This window comes from Arachis ipaensis, chromosome B5 (genome assembly GCF_059453495.1).
Source record: "Arachis ipaensis isolate K30076 ecotype BB chromosome B5, ASM5945349v1, whole genome shotgun sequence".
In the NCBI taxonomy this organism is placed as follows: Eukaryota; Viridiplantae; Streptophyta; class Magnoliopsida; order Fabales; family Fabaceae; genus Arachis; species Arachis ipaensis.
In genome coordinates this window covers 46905699-46926577 of record NC_142440.1, presented here as the reverse complement: position 1 = coordinate 46926577, position 20879 = coordinate 46905699, and the positions used below count along the sequence as shown (strand labels likewise).

The window sequence follows — 20879 nt, the reverse complement described above, 5'->3', positions numbered from 1 at the left end:
TCATGATTGGTTAAGAGGTGAGAGTTGATAAAATAATTTCAAATAAGATATACCATTTTTCTTCCAACCCAAGCTCAAGATCTCCACTGGGGTTTCCTAGAATTATTTATCATCTCTATGAAGCAATTGGTACTTTCGTAGAGAATGACATTCTAATTTCACTAGGACAACCAATCACTAAGAACATAATGAAAAAGGTAACAGCACAACCTCCTCAAGAAGCTCAAGAAGAAAGAGGCTCAAGAAGCTCAAGAAGAAGAGCAAGCAACTCAAGAGGGAGAGCAAGAGGATCAAGAGGCTCAACACCCTGAGGTTCTTCCACAACAAGGAGTAGAGTGGCAACAAATGTATGCTGCAATACAAGAACTCTCTGCACAATAAGCAGAATTTATGAGAGAGTTCCAAGAGAAAAAATCCTTGCAAGAAGCCCATTACAAATAATTTCAAGATTTCAGGGACTTGCAGAGGGAAAATCATAAAGAGTTCTAAGAATACAAAGTACTCTACGAAGCTCGGTATGACGCTGAAGAATCTTGGCAATTTTCACATGCATGCCAAGATGAACTACTGTACTTAAGCTCAAAATGAAGCACACCCAAACATCACTCCATATGAAAAGGTATCCCACATCTATGGGAATGAGGTTCAGAGGATAAACAAGGAGTGTGATGAGTGGAGGGAGAGAAAAGTGAAAGCCTGTGGCCTTTGGAACTCGAAAGGTAAAGCTAGTCAATCTGAGGCAGGAATTTCGGAACCAAGGGGAGCACAAGAATATGATGATGTTGAGGAAGAAAATAATAATAAATACGGTTATCAAGTTCCCTTTTCACTCTTGTTATCCATCTCTGTTATGTTTTTATAATATATTGCTTTACTTTATGTTATTGTATTTGCTTTAATTGTGTTTCCTTATCCTCTATTTTGTCCACATAACTACCACTTGTACTACCCTCCTAAGCACTCTAATCATATGAAAAAGAGTTTCTTAGATAGAGGAAAGCTAAATCCTATTAAAAAATTCTTTCATGAATAATGGTGGTATATGCTTGTGATTTTCATGGACTGAGCCACAAAATAATGATACTGCATGAATAAGAAAGATGATTCCTTATGAACATGAGACTTAGAGAAGTATTATGAGATCTCTGACCAAAAGAAAAGATCATTGAACTTGAATTAAAAAAAAAAGAGAAAGAAAAGAGAGAAAGGAAAGAAGTAGCAACCAACAGAACAAAGAAAGAAAATCAAGATGAAGATCAAAGGTTGCAAAGCTCTGAGCATCAATGCTTAACAAGGCCTACTATGTGTTTGTGGTGTGATTGTCTAAGGATAGGACTCGAGCGACTAGATCTGAAGGGTACTTTATCACCCGGTAACTTGAACCAACTGGTTCGGGATTACCGGTCGAACACCGACCATCAAGAGTTCCCTTAAGACAGAGCATTTAGAAACCCAAAGAGGTTCTAGACATCGATGGCAGGAAATTTACAATCTTTAACTATATGATTTTGGTGCGGATGTATCAAGGAGTGACCTAGGTAATTAGGTCCGAAGGGTGCCTCATCACCCGATAACTTGAGCCAATTAGCTCAGAATTATCGATCGAACGCCCACAATCAAGAGTTGCCTTGAAAATGGAGCATTTAGAGTTGTCAACTGAAAAAACTCTCTGATTTGAAATAAAGTTCCAAGGATCAACCAAAAGTTTAAAGAAGGATCTCATAATACTATTCGAGTCTCAACCCTGGGAGATTATCCATTCCTAGGAGTGCAAGACTCATTGAAAATAAAGAAAATCCAAGATGATCACAGATGGTGTTAAACCCCACTTCCTAGAAGGTCATGAACCTCAAGAAAGGTTTAACTTCACTTCATCTAATTCAACTCTGTTTTCTATTCTATTTTTCTTTGCTTGATTGAGGACAAGTGTAACACCCTACCACATAGAGGTTTATGCTTAAGTCATAAAACAGAGGTGGTGTGGTATTACGACCTCTAAAATAAAAAAAAAATATATATATATATATATATATATATATATATATATATATATATACGTATAATAATTGAAAGAATGTAATATACGAGGATCCTTGAAGGAATAGCTAAAGTAAAATCGCAAAATTAAAAGCGCACGAAGAAAGTTAAGGTTCATAAACATGTATATAAAAGCAAGAATAGAGGGTCAAGAGTACAAAATATCAAGCTCTGAACTCAGCCTACGAAGTTAAGGCTGGCGAAAGGATAGTCATATAAATACATATAAAGAACCATAACCCAAAATACATAAAAGTAACCCAAGTTCTCCATAAAATTCTATGAGGTGGAACAGTAAAGTATATATATACATAGGGAAAGTCTATACATATAGATATAATAAAATGGAACAAAATATACAATCCCAAAGCCCATTTTGCTACAGAGAACTCCAGATGCCTAGCGAGGTGCCTCTCAACCTGCATCTGAAAAGCACAAATATACGTATGAAATGAGAACCGGCAGTTCTCAGCATGGTAAAGGTGCCGCATACATAAGATATAAGTTCCCGGGAAAGCCAGAGGCAATCCTAGAACGCCGACACTCATATTATAAATTTAAAGAACTAAAACAGAAACCATAACTCAAGGTCATTTTCTAAGGGTTTCTATCTCAACTAAAACATAAACCTAACCCTCAATCCTCCTCCTTTCTCCAATCCTCCAACACCAGAGAACCGCACATACAACCAAGTAGACAATAACAAACACAGGTAGAATACAAGTACTGCAGGTAGCAAATATAACAATTAACATGATAATTTCACTTAGGAATTCCCAAATAATGCACAAACAAGCAATTCAAACAATATGCATATGATGCATGCCTGTCCTATGCCTGATGAGTCTCATCTATCGGTTATCAAGCCAACCCGACAAGTCCAGCTGCTAAACCCTAGACTGTCCCTCGATGCGCATCCCCAAGAGTCTATGCATAGTTTTTTTCTCATTCATATATATAAATTTTTCTCATTATGGGATATCCTTCCTGGAAATTTATAAGTGCCCGATCACCCTTACGTCATAGGGTCAACAGAGTATTGAGTCTCAACCTGGAACACGTGGTGGCAAGCCACGATACTTTACCCAGGGAAATTCATATCTCAGATAAAATTGAGTGCATAATTCTCATTTCATTCATATTCATTCATAATTATTTCATAATCATTCATTATAGCCATAACATCACTTATACATCATACATTTGCACTTTTATACATAACTCATCATAACCCAGAGCAAGTGCGGCGAAACCACAACCCTTGTGCCTACCAGGGAACCTCTATACTAACCAACCTGGAGCAAGTTGGGCGAAACCAAAACCCTTGCGTCTACCCAGGAGGTACATTCTCATATGCCCAGGAGGAACAAAGGAGGGGATCCTAATCTTCAACCATCTCGTTGGGGGCGATTTTACAATACCAGGAGGAACAAGGAAGGGGATCCTCACCTTCCACCATCTTCTAGGGTCGCACATTCGAGAAAGAGTGCTTAGATGTAACATTCATTCCCCTCTTTAATCAGCCTTATAATATAAGTAATGTATAATATATATATATATATATACAACCTATTTCCTCAAACCTAAATCATCCTTCCTCAAACTTTCTTCCTTTCCAAGTTACCACCGCCTCCTAACATCTTCTCATCAATCAACACACAACTAAGGTTTAGAGGCTAAAAGAGTAGAAATAGAGCTTTATAGGTTTGAAATTAAGCTTTAAAACACAAAATACATATTTCTTAAAACAAGAGCCACACGTACGCATGGGCCACACGTACGCGTGGGCCATGCATATGCGTGGGAGTACAATTTTCCCATCAAGCGTATATATTACCTCGTCCACGTACGCAGGTACGCTGGACAGAATAAAATGTCCACGTATGAAACCCCATGCTCGCGTACGCAAGGGTCTCTTTTTGCCCATGATGTGTACGCAGCCCATGCCCACGTATGCATTAAGGCCTAACAGAAACGTCCATCCGCGTATGGAGAGGTTTGCGTACGCATGCATTACAGATTAGTCAAAAATGGTTAAGTCTGCAGAATTTTAATTTTTCATACCAAACTTCCGAAGCATATAATTTTCTCGTTTTAAAATATTTTTCATCCGTTCTTCGAAAGGCGTAAACTTCGTGGACTCAATTTTTATATGAAATAAGTTTGAAATAATTTGGGAGTCCGAAAGCCAAGTTATGGCCCGCCGAAGTTCGGCCAATAATTAGATTTTCACAAAAGTTCATAAACCTCTATTTTCACCAAAAACCAAACTCAATATCAACTTTTTATACACCTAAACAATACCACAACCTACCAATTCAGCATCACAACCCCAAATTCTACTAAAATCAATCATACCTCAATCTTCCATACAAATTCTTCCAACATTTCCGATAATAACATCAAAATCATTAACCTTAACATATCCACCATCAACATTCTCATTTACCATCATCAAAGTCATCAATCATTAACCTTCTTACCACATCAACTATATTTATACCACAAAAACAATGAATTTATCATGCCTCATCAAATCACACACATACATTGAGAACTAACTATCAATTGAGTTCAACATTCTCAATCCAACTTATCCTAGGTTGTCTAGCCTAAGTTTTCACAAGACATTATATATTAAATACGAGAAACCAAAACTATACCTTGGCTAATTTCCTCGTATAACCTAAGGTCACCATAAAAATGTTCAAAATTCAGCCCCAAGAATCCAAAGCAATGACATCCAAAACTCCACCAAGACTCCAATCTTCCCAATCAAGCTCCAATTTACATATATACACACCTAATACACATTACACATATGTATACCCAAAACTTAATACCCAACACACAAAATCAATGAATTAACTAGGGTTCTAGGATTCTCACCTTACGCAAGCACAAATGAAGCAAGATTAAGCATTTCCCTCAAACTAATTCGAACCTAAACACCAGAATTAAACAATTTTTAACATCTTTGCTCACAAATTTTCAAAGCTGGAAATGAGAAAATTGAGGAAGAAAATATGACTTCCTTACCTTACAATGTACTGGGCTTTGTAGAGCTTAACGCTCGGACACGTGGCCGCAAATGGTGCATGCGATCAGAGCTCAGAGCGAAAAGTTACAGAGGATTGCATTGGATTCAAGGGTTTGAGTTCTTCTCCCTTATTCTCCTCTCCATGAACGTGTTTCATGTGATTTGGGAAGAAATGAGCTGAAGCTCATTGGGTTAATTGAGTGTGGCTTGGGCCTTGGGCCCGGTTCGACCGATCCGGTCTATTTAGCCCAATCTATGGCCAAATTCTTTAAAATTAGTGTCAAAATTTTTGTTTTAATTGGATCTATCTCATAAAACTATAAAATTTATATTTTTAATTTATTTTATTAAAATTTAATTTATGGATTAATTATTCGCTAATTTTACGGGGTTTACAACAAGCAAGAGTTTAAGTTTGGTATTGTGATTCATCCGCATCTTTAGTATTTTTCCTTCTTTATTTTAATTAATTTACTAAGAATTATTATTAAATAACCAATGATTTTAAGATTAAAATGAATATTACTTTGATTAGTTGAATTTTATTTATTATAGCAAACTTTGGAAGAAAAACAATACGAAACAGAGAAGAAAAGAGGATAGAGAGCAACAAGCAGGAAGCTTTCTGTGACAAGCAGAACACTTTCTGAGATGAACAGAAGGCTCTCTAGAAACATAGAGAGGGACGTGCAATGTGAGAAGGACCACGTAACACATTGGGACCAATTTATCTATCATGCATATGCATGCAATTGTGTGTGCGCATGACTTTACCTTTTCACGTGGGTCGTGAGAGATTTCACATAAGACACGGCCATTGTGCGTACGCATGTATGTGTACGATGCACGAGGAGAGGTTTTTGGCCATTATGTGTATGCACGATCTTTGGTTCACATGGGATGTGGAATTCATCTGTACAACATAAAGGGCAATACAATTAAAGGAAATTGAAGCACGTACAATGCAGCCTTCTTCACGTGGTACATGAGTTTGGCAGAGGACATTTCAACCTAAGAAGAGACTTCACGTGGCATGCAGGGAACTTCATGTGGGACATGGAGTTTAGCCCACCTTCTAGGGCCTCAAACAAAGCCTCTCCGTTCTCTACTTCTTCAGCCTTTGGATGATCAATCAAGAGCCCACCAAGGATGGAATTAATTGAATATTGCAAGCAATTAAGGAGGAGATCTTTACGAAGGAGAGGAAAATTATAAAATAGATTTGATTTTACTTTAGTTTTGATTATGTTTTCAAGTTTAAATTTGAATTTATTTTCTAGGGTTAGTATATAAGGGAAGAGGGCACTGACCTCTTCTCTTCTTTGGCAGTTTTTAGTTTTGATAATTAAGGATTTCTCTAATGAACATGAGTAACTAATTCTCCTTGGTTAAGGTTAGGAGCTCTATTGATTCCATGGTTTAATTTAATAGCTTTTCTACCTCTATCACTATAAGAAAACCAGGATTTTGCTACGCTTTTAAAGCGTGGCGAAAGGTGAAAAAAAGCGTAGCGATAGCTTTTCGCCACGCTTTTTGAGCAACCGGCACGCTTTTGAAAGGGTCACAACTGCTAGCGTGCCGGTTACTCTATCGCCACGCTTTTAGTGACCTATGGCCATGCTTTTTTTTGTCGCCACGCTTTTATCTATTGCCACGCTTTTAAACGTGGCCGTATGCGAGAGGATATGGCTACGCTTTTAAAGTGTGACAATAGCGAGAGATATGGCTACGCTTTTAAAGTGTGCCATTAACTAGAGATACGGCTACGCTTTTAAAGTGTAGTAAAGTCGTGAGATATGGCTACGCTTTTAAAGCGTGCCAGTAGCTAGAGATATGGCTACGCTTTTAAAGCGTGCCAATAGCTAGAGATATAGCTATGCTTTAAAGCGTGGCGAAAAGTGGCTACTGTATGGAAATAGCTACCCTTTTAAAGCGTGGCTATAAATTTGTTCAAGTTCAATTGTTTTTTTTAATCTTCATAATAAAATCTAACAAAATTCATAAATAATGTAAAATTTAGACAATATAAAACCTCCATAACAATTTTAATTACTATTAACAATATAAAACCTTCATAAACTTGTACACCAAATATAGTGGTTGATCACATGACAAGCTCTAACAAAAAATCAAAGTGATAACAACTACCCATGAATTTGTATTACATGCATTACAATTCCAACAACTATTACATTATCTACATCCTCTAAAAACTACAAAATACCCTTCCCTCTTGTGATGTCTTGCTGGTCACCTAAGATATCATAGGCCAACCCTTTCCATCTGTCCTTATTTGTTTACTTGTCCTCATCGATCGCCACAATCTTGAAGCTTCCAGAGGAAACCTTGCTACTGCTCTGGATTCTTGATGTAACCTTCAAGCTGCTTTCGAAGAAAGCTGGTGAATTGGGAGCTGATGAAGCCACAGCTCCAGAACCATTCAAACTCACCTGCAATGTAAAATTACATTATTCTCTTGTTATTTAAGAGTTACTACTCTATTCAAAACTCTAATCCAATTTTTTTAACTATACAAGAAATCATGAACCGCATCTAAATATATTGATAACTCACAAATTAGTGATATGTATGTATCCATAGTCCGCATGATCATTATTTTTCTAATTTGGTATCTATAACTGATTACTAATTCACACTACATCCAATCCAATTACTATCCTAATCTTATACATAGTTTAAAACTAGAAGTGATAAATTGAGTGAATAGAATTAATTGAAAGAAACAAAGTAAGGTAAAAGAATCATACTGGAGTTCCTTTGATAGCTCCTATGGTTGAAACTAAAGCAGCCATGGCTGTGTTATTGTCCTTGTAGCAGCAGAGAATAATTGCACTTACTACAGAGGAAATAATGAACACTATAATGAATACTCATGAGTTGGGAAAGCAGTCCCCACCACGCCCAAACCCTTTTTCCCTATTTTTTAGTAACTAGAATCCGTGACGATTGGTCAACCTTAAGTTCAAACTATAGTAATTTAATTATATACTGCACCGGTAAGACAAATCCATTTTTCCCCAATATTCAACCAAATGGCTAAGTGAACAGAAAAGAAAGTAAAAGAATAAGGTGGAAACAGAGTTCATGAACTCACAGATCTGTCAAATTCCAACATGAAGCATCTTTTTACATCTTCGGTAGGTTTGCAACCACAGCGATCACATCTGGAAGTGAGGTATGAGAATTTAGCATGTGTAATGCAAAACAGCAGCCTCCTCCAACTTGATCTCACTAGCATAATTCAGGAGAACATCATGGAACTCAAAAGTGAAAAAACATCAAGGGGAGACATAAATATAAAGAATCAACAGAACATACTTTGGGGATTTCATGTAGTTATCCCATCTGTGTGCACCATTTGGACGAAGATGATCTTGTATACAGGCAGCTGATTTACCATTTTCATAAGTCAGAAAGTAGTTTGGAATCCCACGTACAGAATCTTTGTAATTGCCAGTTCCATCAAGGAAGCATGAACCAGCAAATTCTACTCACATAGTTGGGAAATATGACCATGTCTACATTTCCTGGAACCTCAAGAAGCAACTGCCTCAAAAGAATACTCTTGAGCACCCGCTGGGTGCATTAATTCATCCGTATCAAGGTGAAGAATCCACTCCATACTATTGTTGTTTGGAATGCTTATTGATTTACCAATAGACCATTGACTACCATAAGTCATTAAGCATAGACTACCTTGTATCAGAATGTTTATCAAAAGATAACAAGCACAACATTACCTTGCCTAACTTGGTGAGAATAGGAGGTACAACCTATTCTATTTTTGACACCTAAAACAGTGACAGTCAAATTAGATTTTGACGAAACTAGATATAACAAATGGTATCTAAATGGGGAAAAAGAGACGAAACAGTATCAGTACCCCTAAATTCTAACTACTCCTGTAATTATAATACATCTAATGATATGTCAGGAACAAGTAGTTTCCAGTCAACCTTGATGACATAATATAGTCTAGTTCATACATCCAAAGCAAAGACTCTGTTTTCCATAGTTATTAAAATATCCCAGAGAATGAGTTTCAGGAGCATCAGTGTCAACTTACTTGTCTTTGAGTTTCCAGCTGAGATGTTAGAAGAGGGTTGTAATCATCAAAAATCTGTTTTTGAGAAATAACAATGAATCACTAACCATGTATTGAAATGGGAAATATACTCAGAAACAGTGGTCCTAATAACAATGAAGACTTAGTGTTGTTAGAAAATTAAAATGCTATCCTATCAAATGATGATGTGGAACTATGTCTACAAGACAGTATATCTATTAAATGTAAAGTGGTTCATAAGATAATTTTGTGACAATAGAATTGCCTAAACTAGCCAAAATAAGAACTTCAATACAAAGTGAAAACAAGAATTGAAGGAATGAAAAACCTGCTTACCCGGCAAGACAAGTATGTCCACTTTGAAACACAAGGGCATTGAAAGGAGTGATCGCAAAGTGTAGTGAGTATTCCACTTCTATCCGGGTCCAATCTCTCTATCATTCAAAGAGCAAACCAGAAACATAAATCATAAAACATCATTTCATAAGATTATTTCCATCCTCTAAAAAAATAATGAACGAAGCAAAATACACAAAGCCACAGCAAAAGCAAATGCAGCCTACCGAGGCAAACTGGACAAGTTGGTATTTCAGTACATCCATCAGGAGGAGTCCCAGCAATATCTGCACATTCTGAGTACTCCACAGAAACCAAAAATAGGATATGGCACAAGCATGGAAAAAACAAAACAGAAAAAAATGAACAAGAATGGAAGAGGGAGTTAGGGGGTGTTGGAAGTGGCTGATCTCATAGGCCTGAAAATCCTTACAACAACCCTAATTGGTTTCTATTTCTCTATCTATTGCACCAGATCCATGTATCTAACAGACCAAGAGCTAAGAAAAATTATCATAAGCAGAAAGAAAAACATAAAAATATATATAAACATAAATTAAGAGAAAAAAAAGGCTCATATAGAAAGGAAAAAGTCAAAATAAGATACAAAGAGGAAAAATAAAACCTATATATCTCTAGAACTGAATCACAAAAAAAAAAAAAGAAAATGATTGTGATTTTTTCTTGTTCTCCAAAATCAAATCCTTCACAAGATCTATTTGCAGGAGAAAAAATTTAAGAACCCCAGAATCATAATTTTTAGCTGAACAAAAGAACTAAGAAACTTTGGAAGAAAAAATGTCACAAAAAAGGGAAGAATGATGGTGAAAATAATCTCTACCTGTTATTAGCATATTCATAAAGACCTGTGTCCAGATGATCAAATTGTGTTTAACGCACCCACTTTGTACCCCGTTCTGTTCTCTCTTATTTGGTATGTTATGTTTATCCCTTTGCTCACCCATCTCTGACATTCCATTTCCACCATTTGCGACAAATCAACACAAACAAAGCAAATTAATTAATTCCACTTCTTAATTCCTCGCTGCACAATTAAAATATATGCACCTTAACCACGAGATCCGTAGAAATCATCTAGGACTTGGATCATGAGACGGTCAGCAGGCCAAGAAAGATTACAAGCTACTCCAATGGAAACCTGGTACTATGAATAATAATAATCAAGTACAAACATGGTGTTAAATAAATAAAATGATAAAAATTAAATAAGTATCAACTCAATTTTCTTTTCATCAAACTTAGTACTATGAATCAAGCAACTCAATATTGAGATTTCAATTAGTTCAGCTCATTAGGTCAAACACAGATGAACCAAGCGGTGCTGAAGAAAGTTAAACAAAGTAAAAGCATTAATAAGAGAGTTAAATATATAGGTACCATTGAATCAATGAATTTCTGGTTCATGCAATACTCTTCAAGCTTTTGAAGCTCTTAAGAGAAGTTATGCAAATACAGGAAAAAGGCACCTGAGGCTAAGATTGGAACAGAGTCAGGTAGCAGCAGCAAAGCAAAAGCAGATAAGCTATTCAATCAATCAGTTTATAATTTCTTATAAATATAAATCAAGCTCATTAACAGCTTCTCATATCATATTATATTGTTCTAGTATAATTTTCAAATGAAAAAAATATGGAATCCATGAATTACCTTTTTCAATGATTTGGAATGCTTACAGCTAAAGAACTACACTCAGCAATGATTTTGTTCAGCATAAACACAAAACAAAAAGAACAAAATTAGTTGCACAAATAAACCAATTAACCTTCTTAGATTTAACTACTATAATGACAGCAAAAGAACCACGTTCGACATTATTATATGAGGCTCAAACAAATATAATGTAAACTTCTCTAACTACTTATGAACGGAAGAATCAGAGAACTAGGGAAGCACAAATGAATCAGAGAATAGACAACATAAACAAAGAAGCACAAATCAATTTTGTTCAGATGAGAAGCCAAACCTTTCTAGTAACCTTGTTCTTCGGGAACTTGACGGTACCATCGGTTCTCTCCTTCCACCGGTTCCCTTTCTTGTCGAATCTGTAAAACTTCGTTTCATAAAATCAATTGGAAAAGAGTAATAACAATTAAAAGCACAGATTTATTGTAATATTAAAAAAATGATTAAATGATGATCGAAGATTTACTGCAAAACCACGAAGATTTACTCAACAGCTGCGACAGCGATCACACTGAGGGCTCCCTCTCGTGCGTCCCCCTTCTTGCGACGGCAACGGTTCTCGCGGCTCCCTCATCGGCAACCAGGAAGCACGACGGTGACTGGCGCGACGGGAGCAGGTCCTCTTTCCCCTCCTCGGTGATGGCGAAGAGCGAAGCTCCTCCAACGGCGGCGACGCGTTTAGTAACGGCTCTTCCTCTCTCATCGTTGCACACTCTCTCTCTCTCTTGGGTTTGACTCGACAGCAGCGGTGGGCTGGTCTTCGACGGAGCTGGCAGCAAGGCGTTGTCTCCTTCCTCGAGCTCTCCTCTTCCGCGTGGGTGAGGTGGTGCGTGTGTGTATTGTGTTGTGTGCGCTGGAGAGGGGAAAAGGGGGAGTGAGGCTGCGGCGCTGTTGTGAGGGGAAATGGGAGGAGTGCGGTGGGTGTTAGGTTAGGGTTTGTGAATTAAAAAGGGGTAAGGGTTAGTGTGCCGGAACAGGGAGCGCCGGTGATGTTCTACGGATTGCTGGAGTCGCGGAGAGTACTGGGTTCTTTCGAAGTGGTAGGGTTCTTTGGAAGGGACTTTCTTCTTTTTAGGGTGAATACAAAGTGTTGGAAGAGTTTTAGGCTTCGAAGGAGAAAGAGGGAGTGTAATGTGTAATTAAATAATTATAATCTTTTTTTAAAAAGTTTTTTTTAACTTTTTTTGCCACGCTTTTGAAGCGTGCCAAAAGATTTGTAGGAAACGGCCACGCTTTTAAAATGTCACTATAACAAAAATCTATCGCCACGCTTTAAAAGCGTGCTTGTTTTTCTCTATGGCTACGCTTTTTAAGCGTAGCAAAAAAAGCGTGGCCAAATCTCGAATCAATTGTCACCCTCATAAAAGCGTGACCGTAAACCCTTTTCACCACGCTTTTCAAGCGTAGCAAAAAAAAGAGTGCCCAAATCTCAATTCTATCGCCACCCTCATAAAAGCGTGGCCATTGATCACTTTTGGCCAAGCTTTTAAAGCGTGGCAAAAAAAAGCGTGCCCATAGGCCTTTTTTTCTTGTAGTGTATGCATTGATTCCTTCTTAAGAAAAGGTTTTCGTTCTTCATCTTAAAGGGTTTGAATATGTTGGAAAATAATTCTTCTCTAACTTGAATTCTCTTAACTTCTTCTAAAGGTTGATTAATTTGAATTAAGCTTGAAAACCAGTTCTCACAACTCTTAAGTTTTGAAAATAGACTTGATAAGTGACATCGAATCAACTAGGGGAGATTCTTATGAATTGTGTGACTTTATAAATCAGTGAATGTGCGTAACTCTTTTCTTAATTAATTGACTAAGTGATTAGCGATTAATTAGGTTAAAGAGAAATTGATTCACCAAGGGATTGGGGTTTGATTACCAACAATTTGCCATAGAATTATCTTTGCATGATTAAGGTGGAAAGTGAAAAGTATTATTCTGGAAGTTCTAATATCTCCGAGACCTTAACTTTCTTAATCATAAGATCTTTTCAATATTCATTGTTTGCTTTTGTTCTTTGCTGCTTATGTTACAAGTTATTCAAAACCCTAATTTGATTGTCTAACTAGACTAATCGGTTGACTATTGTTTGCCTAATCCGTTAATCCTCGTGGGATCGACACTCACTCACCATGAGTTATTACTTGATATGACCCAGTGCACTTGCCGATGTTTTACCGTTTGTAAAATCTGCATCAAGTTTTTGGCACCATTGCCGAGATTAATCATGGTTAACAAACTACTAATCAATTGATTACCTAGATTAGAACTTTTTACTGTTTGTTTATTTACTATTTTTGTTTTATTTCCCCCCAGGAATTCTATTCACACTGTGAAGGGAGTTCCAATTTGATTTCCTTGTTGTCTTTGTCTATGCAGAATAACAGGGAGAAAGAACCTCTTCAATATGATCCTGAGATCGAAAGATCTATTTGGCGACAAAGGAAACAAGCTAGAAATTAAAGAGTTGAAGAAGAGATTGAAGAAGTGGTTGAAGAAGAATCTAAGAAAAACATGGAAGAGAATAACAGCTAATGCTCTTCCACTTAGGAGGACCATGGATCTTTCACTACTCCTAATCCAGGGAGTTGTGGAAGTAGCATTGAACACCTACTATTAATGCTAATAATTTTGAACTGAACCCGCAGCTTGTTACATTGCTGCAACAAAATTGTCAGTTTAGTGGGATCCCACAAGAAGATCTAAATTTGTTTATCTCTAATTTCCTACAAATTTGTGATACTGTCAAGACAAATGGCGTCCCGGCTGAGGTTTATCGATTATTGCTCTTCCCTTTGCTATAAGGAATCGTGCTAAGCACTGGCAGGATAATCAGCACAAGGAAAGCATAGCCACATGGGAGGACATCGTCACTAAGTTCCTAAATAAGTTCTTCCCACCTCATCGATTGACTAAGCTTAGAACCAACGTTCAAACCTTCAGACAACATGAAGGAGAGTCCCTCTATGAAGCTTGGGAGAGGTACAAAGAGATTCTTCGGATAATTCCAGATAATGCTTACGCGACCAATGGCTTGCGTACGCGGGAACCCTTTTCTGTTTCAAAGATTCGCATACGCAGATGATGCTCGCGTACCCGGCAATCCAATTTTTACACTCATGTGTACACGAGACCCCTGTTTTACTGAAAATGTGATTTTTGTGTTTTTGAGCACTCTTCTGGCTTTCTAAACCTCTATAACTACTGTTTAGGATTTCCTTGCTAGTATTTAGACTTTGGGACAAGGGTGAGTAGTTTGAGTGGACTTACTTGGATATTTTTCTATTAGGAGATTAGAGACGATGACTTAGGCTTGGGAAATTCTATGGATTGGCAGAGTGTCAATTTGATAATGAATTGAGGAAAATGAAAGATTGAGACTATTGAAATTGATTTGCGATATATGAGAAGTGATCACTGAGACGGAATACTATATTACCGTTGTGTTATGATTGGTAAGTCGTTATGCGCCAAGCAAGGACGATGGTTAATCCGCTTGTCGAGGTTGCGAGGTTGGCGTAAGGATGGTGGTTAATCCTGCTTACATTCAGATGTGAGTCTGAGGTGGGAAGAACTTGTTTAGGAACTTAGTAACCAAGCCCTCCCATGTCGCTATGCTCTCCTTGCGCTAATTATCTAGCCACTACTTAGCACAGTCTCTCACATCCAAAGGAAATAGCAATAGTCAGTAAAATTTAGTCGGGACACCATTTGTCTTGACCGTGTCACAAATTTGCAGGAAATTAGAGATAAATAGATTCAGATCTTCCTACAGACTCCCACTGAACTGACAATTTTGCTGAACCAATGTGACAAGCTACGGCTTTAGTTCAAAGTTGTTGGCATTGACTGTGGGTGTTACAATGCTACTTCCATAACTTTGTGGATCAAGATTTGTGAAAGAGCCGAGAGTCCTCTGATAAACCCCAACTTTGTGGTTTATCTTGTGTTAAATTCAGGGGATTTTATCAACTTATCCCACATTTCTTCAGTGAAATAGCATGGTATCAATATATAATAGTTTATACTTTTCTTCCAGAATCATTGCCCAAAACTGGCGTTGAACGTCCGCATCTGGAGTTCAACTCCTAAAGGTGGCGTTCAACGCGAGCCAAGGAGCAAAAGGGAGCGAGCTCACCCCCTAATGGGCGTTCAACACCCACTTCCCAAGTTGGATGCTAAGCTTGGACCGAAGCACACAACCAAAGTGGGCCCAAAGTGGATTTTAGCACTCCTTAGCTTATCTAGTCTTACCTTTGTACCTTTTAATTTAAATTAACATCTTTTAGGGTTAGTATTTTACTATTTAAAAAGGAGATCACTTAGGATTAGAGGGGGATTCACAGACAGATCTTCTGAATATAATTTTGTTTTATGTAAAGTTATGAGCAACTAAACCTCCTAGGTTAAGGTTAGGAGCTCTGCTTATCTCTATGGATTAATATCATTACTATTCTATTCTAATATATGTTTGATTTAGTTCTAAGGTGTGTTTTCATTTTTCATCCAAATGAGACTAGGTACGTCCCTTTTTTCTGCAGGAGTTCCTGTGATACTGGAAAAGGTCACTTCAGCTACAGCTTGAAAACACTCCTCCTAAATCAAAATTATCTGGGCAAATTGGGATATGTGACATATAATCTCGTTAGTTTTGGGTAATTGAGGTTTTTGTGGTGCTAACTAGTTTTCTGAACTTCACCCTCTGATTCGAAGGATCTGACCTTGTTTGTGGCATTTTGAGTAGGATCGGAGGAGTTTAATTCGCTGAATGGACAGGTTTTAATTAATCACTTACAATTTTCCATAGAATGAATCATGCATTGCTAAAATAGTTGGTAAGAAATATTAATCCGAAAAGGTAAATATCTCTGAGACCTTAATTGCTTTCTCATTATCGTTTCTACACCAATTCCTTACAGCTTTCTTTACTTTCTTGTTTCATGCGCCTACAATAACAACAACTCTTTCTCTATTTTGCCTGACTAAGATCTGCAGGATAACCATTGCTTGCTCAATCTAACAATCCTCGTGGGATCGACCCTCACTCACCTGAGGTATTACTTGGATGACCTGGTGCACATGCCGGTGAAGTTCTGCGAGTTCAATTTTCGCGCACCAAGTTTTTGGTGCCGTTGCCGGGGATTGTTCGAGATTGACAACTACCGATTGTCTTGTTGCTTAGATCAGGTAATTTTTACCAGTTTTTCTTTTAATTGTGTTTCTTGCTAAAAATTTTCAAACCATCTTTGTTTATTTTCTTAAAATTTTTTAAAAATTCATCTTTAGTCATCTTTCGTCGAATATTGTGTGAAAATTTTAAGTTTGGTGTTTCTCAGTAGTTTCGGTCAATTATTTTTCCTTCTCTTGATTTTCATAAATTGTTCTTGTTTGCTTTCTTGAACTTTTTCTAGCTTGTTTACTTTCTTTTTGTTCGAATTTTTTTTGGTGTTTTCCCTTATTTGATTTTAAAATTTTTAAGTTTGGTGTCTTTTAGTGTTTGATACGTGGTCAGGAGGGCATTTTCGTCATCTTAGAGCTAACGGACGGAATGATAATCTTGTTATATTCAAGGATCTGAATTCTAGAAGAATTGTGCCATGTCAGTCTTGGACATCTAGAAGACCAAGAATCCGTCTCAAAAACAGTGGTGCTGAAAGGGCAACAATTCATAAGGCCCATTAGGCTAAGGCAAGACAACAAGAAGCCCAATAAAGCTTTTCAAATCCAATGGGAGCCATAATTTATTATTAATTTTTGAATTTTTTAGACATTTATGTTGGTTTGTTTTGTTGTTAGAGTTTGTTGGAAGGTTTGATTTACTTTTGATTTACTTAGTAGTATTTTTAGAGATTTTAAATTTAAATCAAATCTGATCTAATCTAATAAGATCAAATCTGATTTAAATTAGTTATCATATCTTTAGGATTTTAAAATTTAAATCAAATCTGATCTAATCCAATAAGATCAAATCTGATTTAAATTAGTTATCTTATCTTTAGGAGATTTAAATTAAATTATCTTATCTTATCTTTTAGTTAGTTTGTTAGGTGCCTATTTAAACACCTTTGGTGAGACAATTTACAAAACTTTGATGAATAAATTTCCGTTGCTTTTAAGCACGTTTTTTTGGTGTGATTAAGTGAGGTGAGTGATTTGCTTTGCTTGTTGCATGGAGAAGATTGAGTGATTCAATTTTCATCCCTCCGATCTACGTTGTCAAGGACAAGTTCATTGAAGGTCTAGTACGGAATCCTTTCCGATGAGCTGGGTTGCTAAGAACAGGTATCTTAGAGGTCTAGTTGGAAAACCTTTATCTATGTTTTATGTTTCCGTTGTGTCTCTTTATGCCTATAAATTCCTCTTCTTGATGCCATTTTTTTTGTCCCTTTTTACTGAATAATCCTTATCTATTGTGATATAACGCTTAATCCCCAATATAATTCCTATCTTTTAACCCAATCAATTTCCTTATCATCTTGTATCAGTTACAGGTTGTAGGTAAATTCTTATTTATCTGCACGTTCCATGGGTCTTGTTTAGTCTCTTTATTTATTTTTTTTCTTCTTTTTCTTTAATTTCTATAAATTCATGTTAGAGTCCCAAAAAAAAAAGAAACAAAAAAAACGAAAAAAATTATTTATTTATTTTGGTTTTGCAATTATTCTATCTTAAGTCAGCGTCTGCAACAAAAAGATCGCAAAAAAAATTTTAATTATGGAAAAAATTATGAGGAACCAGCTTGTACCTTCATCATACCACAATGAATTTTTTGGAAGATTTTGTAAGTTGCAACAAGGTTCACAATCAGTGATGGAGTATCACAAGGAGTTTTTATATTTCATGGACAAGGCTAATATTAAAAGGAGTCCTGAGGTTCTTATGAAACGATTTTTGTTTGGATTACGTGAAGAACTTGCAGATAAAGTCTAACGTTACCATTATACAACCATGGAGGATTTGGTCAAATTGGCCATTGACTGGGAGCAGGTGCAACAAATGATAGATCGCCATACAAAGAGGATTTCTTCTACGCCTATCTTTCATTCTTCTTCAAAGCCAAAGATGGAAGAATTTGTTGAGTATGCTGTAGAGGGTGATGTGTCCTTGGAAGACTCAAAAGTGCAGATTTTCTCAACTGGGTTCTTGGCATGTGAGGAATTTAAAAATCCAGAGAGAAAAGAAACAGAGAAAGAAAGTGAGTGTTTGAGTGAAAAAGATCAATGTTTAATTGAAAGTGAGAGTTTTGAGAGAAAATATGAGAATAGTGAGAGAGATGAGTCAATGAGTGACAAAGAAACTAAGAGCAATAAACACACTTGTGAGAGAGATCTAGAAAGTTCTAGCTTAGACAAGAGTGCATTAGTATCATTGAATTTCATGGAATCCTTAGTTTCTCATACCTATAACCATGAAATTCCTAGTGTTTTTATATTAACTTTCCCAGCCTTTGTAGATTTACTGATCAATTATGGAGGCATTAATATGGATGAAAAGAAAGGAAGACAAATTGCACACTTTGGACAAGATGGTGAACATATGGTTGGAAAGATTGAACTGGTACACATGAAGGACATAGCCACAATTCAGTGGGTAGAGAAGAGTCATCAAACCATGGTATTTAAACCCGGAGATTGGGCTTGGATTCCTTGGAGGGACAAAGAGCATCTCGTTCAAGATTCGAGGATGAATATTTTTGAAGAGGGAGAGAATGATACGTGGTCAGGAGGGCATTTTCGTCATCTTAGAGCTAAGGGATGGAATGATAATCTTGTCATATTCAAGGATCTAAATTCTAGAAGAATTGTGCCATGCCAGTCTTGGACATCTAGAAGACCAAGAATCCATCTCAAAAACAGTGGTGCTAAAAGGACAATAATTTTTAAGGTCCATTGGGCTAAGGCAAGACAACAAGAAGCCCAATAAAACTTTTCAAATCCAATGGGAGGCATAATTTATTATTAATTTTCGAATTATTTAGATATTTATTATTAATTTTCGAATTATTTAGATATTTATGTTGGTTTGTTTTGTTGTTAGAGTTTGTTGGAAGGTTTGATTTACCTTTGATTTGCTTAGTAGTATTTTTAGGGATTTTAAATTTAAATCAAATCTGATCTAATCTAATAAGATCAAATCTGATTTAAATTAGTTATCACATCTTTAGGATTTTAAAATTTAAATCAAATCTGATCTAATCCAATAAGATCAAATCTGATTTAAATTAGTTATCTTATCTTATCTTTTAGTTAGTTCGTTAGGTGCCTATTTAAACACCTTTGGTGAGACAATTTACATAACTTTGATGAATAAATTTCCGTTGCTTTTAAGCACAATTTTTTGGTGTGATTAAGTGAGGTGAGTGATTTGCTTCGCTTGTCGCATGGAGAAGATTGAGTGATTCAATTTTCATCCCTCTGATCTAGGTTGTCAAGGACAAGTTCTTTGAAGGTCTAGTAGGGAATCCTTTCCGGTGACCTGGGTTACTAAGAACAGGTATCTTAGAGGTCTAGTAGGAAAACCTTTATCTATCTTTTATGTTTCCGCTATGTCTCTTTATGCCAATAAATTCCTCTTCTTGATGCCATTCTTTTCTTGTCCCTTTTTACGGAATAATCCTTATCTATTGTGATATAACCCCTAGTCCCCAATATAATTCCTATTTTTTAGCCCAATCAATTTCCTTATCAGTGTTTCTCTCTCTATTTTTTTTCAAAATCAATTCCATTTGATTTCAAAACTTTTAAGTTTGGTGTTACCTTTTTCTTTCTTTTTGAATTGCGTTATTTTTTTCTTGTTAATTGGCTACTTTATTTTATTTTATCTCCTTTTAGGATACTTCACGGGGAGCTCTCTATACTCTGACATAGAGACTCCCACTTTTCTTTGTTTCTTGTCTGATTAGGAACACTAAAATCACTATGGATCTAGATAAAGGTGCACAAGCCAGGAAAATCTTGGGGTCATATACAGCTCCCACCCCCGACTTCTATGGAAGGAGCATTAGGGTGCCCCCCATAGGAGCGGACAATTTTGAGCTCAACCCAAAATTGATCAAAATAGTGCAGAAAAACTGTCATTTTCATGGACGCCACTAAGAAACCCCGACCAAATTCATGTCTGACTTCTTGCAAATCAGTTACACTATAAGGACTAATAGAGTGGATCCTGACGTTTACAAGCTGTTGCTCTTTTTGTTTGCTGTGAGGGATCATTCCAAGGACTGGTTGGATGATCAACCTAAAGAGAGCCTAAACACCTGGAGTAAGGTGGCCAGCAAGTTCCTGAACAGATATTTCCCCCAAGAAATTTGATAAAACTACGGAAGGATATTCAAGCCTTCAAACAAGAGGAGGGCAAGTTTCTCTATGATGCTTGGGGGAGTTACAAGGCAATGCTCAGGAAATTCCCCGTAGAGATGTTCACCCCTTGGATCAAGCTGGATATCTTCTATGACAAACTCCTTGAGACAACCCAAATGTCCTTGGATCATTTTGTAGGCGGCTCTTTACACATGATGAAAACACCTGAAGAAGCTCAGGAGCTCATTGAAACAGTGGCTAACAACCAACACTTATACATAGCATAAAGACCCAAAGCAAGAAGGGAGCCTAAGGAGGAATCTACCACAGACATAATCCTAATTCAAAATAGGGCAATGGCTGAGCAGTTGGACCTTCTGACA

General features: G+C 36.7%; 1 protein-coding gene across 33 annotated transcripts; it reads right to left on the bottom strand.

The window, feature by feature from the left end:
* Positions 1-7105: 7105 nt before the first annotated feature.
* On the bottom strand, positions 7106-12314 carry LOC107643675 (BRAP2 RING ZnF UBP domain-containing protein 1-like). 33 transcript variants are annotated; one of them, XM_088488519.1, is made up of 14 exons: positions 11671-12277; positions 11485-11571; positions 11169-11204; positions 10899-10987; positions 10569-10665; positions 10342-10467; positions 9728-9796; positions 9501-9598; positions 9165-9218; positions 8839-8889; positions 8417-8739; positions 8193-8329; positions 7846-7934; positions 7106-7527 (listed from the first exon to the last, which is right to left on the bottom strand). In XM_088488519.1, exons 6-10 carry the CDS (start codon positions 10463-10465, stop codon positions 8872-8874), a joined length of 363 nt encoding a protein of 120 aa, XP_088344645.1. In that variant the 5' UTR covers positions 10466-10467; positions 10569-10665; positions 10899-10987; positions 11169-11204; positions 11485-11571; positions 11671-12277; the 3' UTR covers positions 7106-7527; positions 7846-7934; positions 8193-8329; positions 8417-8739; positions 8839-8871. The 33 variants fall into 33 exon arrangements, with proteins under 33 accessions (XP_088344645.1, XP_088344651.1, XP_088344650.1 ...); XM_088488525.1 differs by having other exon boundaries at positions 8417-8486; positions 8594-8739; positions 10569-10993; positions 11671-12276; XM_088488524.1 differs by having other exon boundaries at positions 8417-8486; positions 8594-8889; positions 10342-10665; positions 10899-10993; positions 11671-12314.
* Between the last annotated feature and the right edge of the window lie 8565 nt (positions 12315-20879).